The sequence below is a fragment of the Entamoeba histolytica genome, genomic scaffold (genome assembly GCF_000208925.1).
Source record: "Entamoeba histolytica HM-1:IMSS scf_1104750517295 genomic scaffold, whole genome shotgun sequence".
NCBI classification, from domain to species: Eukaryota; Evosea; order Mastigamoebida; family Endamoebidae; genus Entamoeba; species Entamoeba histolytica.
Window position 1 is genome coordinate 606 of NW_001915518.1, and position 2,942 is coordinate 3,547.

General features: G+C 24.6%; 1 protein-coding gene across 1 annotated transcript, besides 4 other annotated features; it reads left to right on the forward strand.

Annotated features, from left to right (window-relative positions):
* Positions 1 to 188: part of a repeat region that runs on past the window's edge.
* Positions 113 to 197: a repeat region.
* Positions 198 to 631: 434 nt separating this feature from the next.
* Positions 632 to 698: a repeat region.
* Positions 699 to 1,216: 518 nt separating this feature from the next.
* Positions 1,217 to 2,206, forward strand: EHI_066620 (uncharacterized protein; the record flags this gene model as incomplete). Its single annotated transcript, XM_644548.1, has 1 exon — positions 1,217 to 2,206. One exon carries the CDS (start codon positions 1,217 to 1,219, stop codon positions 2,204 to 2,206), a length of 990 nt encoding a protein of 329 aa, XP_649640.1.
* Positions 2,207 to 2,254: 48 nt separating this feature from the next.
* Positions 2,255 to 2,942: part of a repeat region that runs on past the window's edge.

Here is a 2,942-nt window from a genome sequence, read left to right on the forward strand (position 1 = left end):
AGTCATACCCACACTTCAGTAGATTCTTATATTACAACCATGTAATATTTTACTATATTCTCTTGCTCCACCCTTCGCAGCATTACCCAATACATTTCTAATTTAAATACACCGTCATAACCAGAAAATAACTGGGAGTGTCGATGCTTGAATTTGTAATAAAGTGTGTGGTGTTTCAGACATGCCACTTTCAATCTCTTTATTCGATAGAAAATAAAAGAAAATTGAAAGATTTGAAAAAAGGGAATATTTTTATATATCAGAATCATTACCCCCTATGCAATGTTATGATGACTTCAAAACATTGAAAAAGTAATGACAATAAAAATAAAGGAATAAACATGAGAGAAATTGGAATGAAATAAGAAAAATTCGGTAGGTTTTATCTATTTTTAAAACAAAGAGAATTATAAGAGGAATTAGAAGAATGAGATGAGAAGCAAAAAACGACAAACGATAAAAATGAGAAGAGCTGGTTGTTAAAACCAAAAAGTCAAAAGAAAAGATAGATTTAATTAAGTGAAATTAAAATAATATTTTATTAACTAAGGAATAAAAATGATAATGATTAATATTGACAATTAATTTCACTCACTAAGTTAACTGAAAAGAATAATATTTTTTTAAAAGCGATTAGTCTCCATATAGCTAGGAATAATAGAAACAAGTTGTATTAACATTTAATTAACTAGTTTTCATTTAATTTAAAAAGAAATGATAAGAAAGAAGAAATAAAACAGAATTGAAAAGTATTTAAAATTAAACAAAAATTTGAAGAAAGAAATTATAAAGAAAAATGAAATAACAACAAAAATGGAAATAACAGGAAGAAAAATAAGATAAAAAATAGGAAAAACAAATAGGGGTAATAAACGCAAAAGACAAAAGAGAAATAAAAAGAAAATATTCACATGAAATTATATAGATACGAATGAAACAACAATGATGTTTATATAAGAAGATAAAAATAACGACAGAGTAGTGATAACGAAACTAGAGATGAAAGAAAGGACAACAAACATAAAATGATGAAATGTCATTAACGATAAAAATAAATACAATTACAATTACATTAAGAACGAGGATGTTATTTTTAACCTTATGTAACGATAATATAAAAACAAAAGTGGGATAAACATCAATGGAATAAAATAGAAAAATATAATTCTTCATTCAAGAGTATTTAAAAAAGAAAAAACTAGAAAAAGAACATAACATGTTTGGAATTGAAGATAGAGAATACTATGGAAAGAGAATACCAGAAAGATACTCTGGAATAGCTGATGGATGTTCTAAGGGACGTAATGAATTGAAGAAAATTGACATACTACTAAGAAATGTTGCAATGATAGGAAATGAATGTTTTAGTGAATGTTTATTAGAATCATTAGAATCAATTATTTTACCAACAACAATCACTAAAATAGGAAATGGATGTTTTGATAAATGTACAATATTAACAACAGTTAATATACCAACAAATGTAAGTAAAATAGGAGATTTGTGTTTTAATAAATGTACAAGATTAAGAACAATTAATATACCAACAAGTGTTAGTAAAATAGGAGATGGTTGTTTTAAAGAATGTTATTCATTAAAATCAATTAATATACCAACAAGAGTTAGAAGAATAGGATATTATTGTTTTTTTCAATGTACATCATTAACAACAATTAATATACCAACAAGTGTTACATATATAGGAAATTGGTGTTTTGCATATTGTGAATCATTAAAGTCAATTAATATACCAACAAGTGTAATTGAAATAGGAGAATATTGTTTTATAGGATGTTCATCATTACAATCAATTAATATACCAACAAATGTAATTGAAATAGGAAATAATTGTTTTTTTGGATGTTCATCATTAGAAAGAATTGATATACCAACAAGTGTTAGAAGAATAAGAGAAGGATGTTTTTATGATTGTACATCGTTAACAACAATTAATATACCAACAAGTGTAATTGAAATAGGAGATGAATGTTTTTATGGATGTTCATCATTAACATCACTTACAATACCAACAAGTGTAATTGAAATAGGAGATGAATGTTTTTTAGGATGTTCATCATTAACAACAATTAGTATACCATCAAGAGTAAGTTTAATAGGAGATAGTTACTTTAATGGATGTCTAGAAGAATTAAAGGAAAAAGAAGTATTAAGAAAGAAATATAATAATGATTGTGTCATTGTTTAAGTGAAGAAGAAGAATTTAAAATAATTGAATTTTAAAATAAGAAATAAATAATAATCAATTAATTAAGTAATAATAATAGTTTCTAATGTTCTGTCTCATTTGAGAGTAATGTAGTCAATAAAGAAACATCAAAAAGCAATAATGAGTATGTTTTGTTGTGATAAGAGCAATATTCATTGACATCAATCATGTTTTTTATTACAATGTTTTTTACTTCTTTCTCGATGTCAATTTCAATTTTTAATTCATTGATTAATATAATAATTGAGTTATTTATTATTATAGTAATTGAAATTACTACTGGAATTATTCTGACATCTTTTAACTTTTCTATTTTCATTAGAATATTCTTTAATTCTTTATACTTATTTCTTTTCTTCCAATAGGCTCCATTAATATTGTGATCAGCCACAATAGTCATATCAAATATTAGACTAGTTTTATTCTTTTTATCTAATACATATATGTCTGGTATTTTGTGATATTGTCATTCACTTATATGCATTATTTGTTTATTCAATATCATTGTGATGTCTTTATATTGAACATTGTTTCATATGGAGGTTTTTTATATTGTTTATTTCCAGTGTATTTTCTTATTAATCCCTCCCATATTATAATACCAATATTGTCATGTTTTTCTATTTGTGATTTTTTATGATAAATACAAGATAGTAAGATGTGTTCTACTGTTGCTATCTTGTCTTTACAAAGTGGGCAGTATTTCATTTTTCAT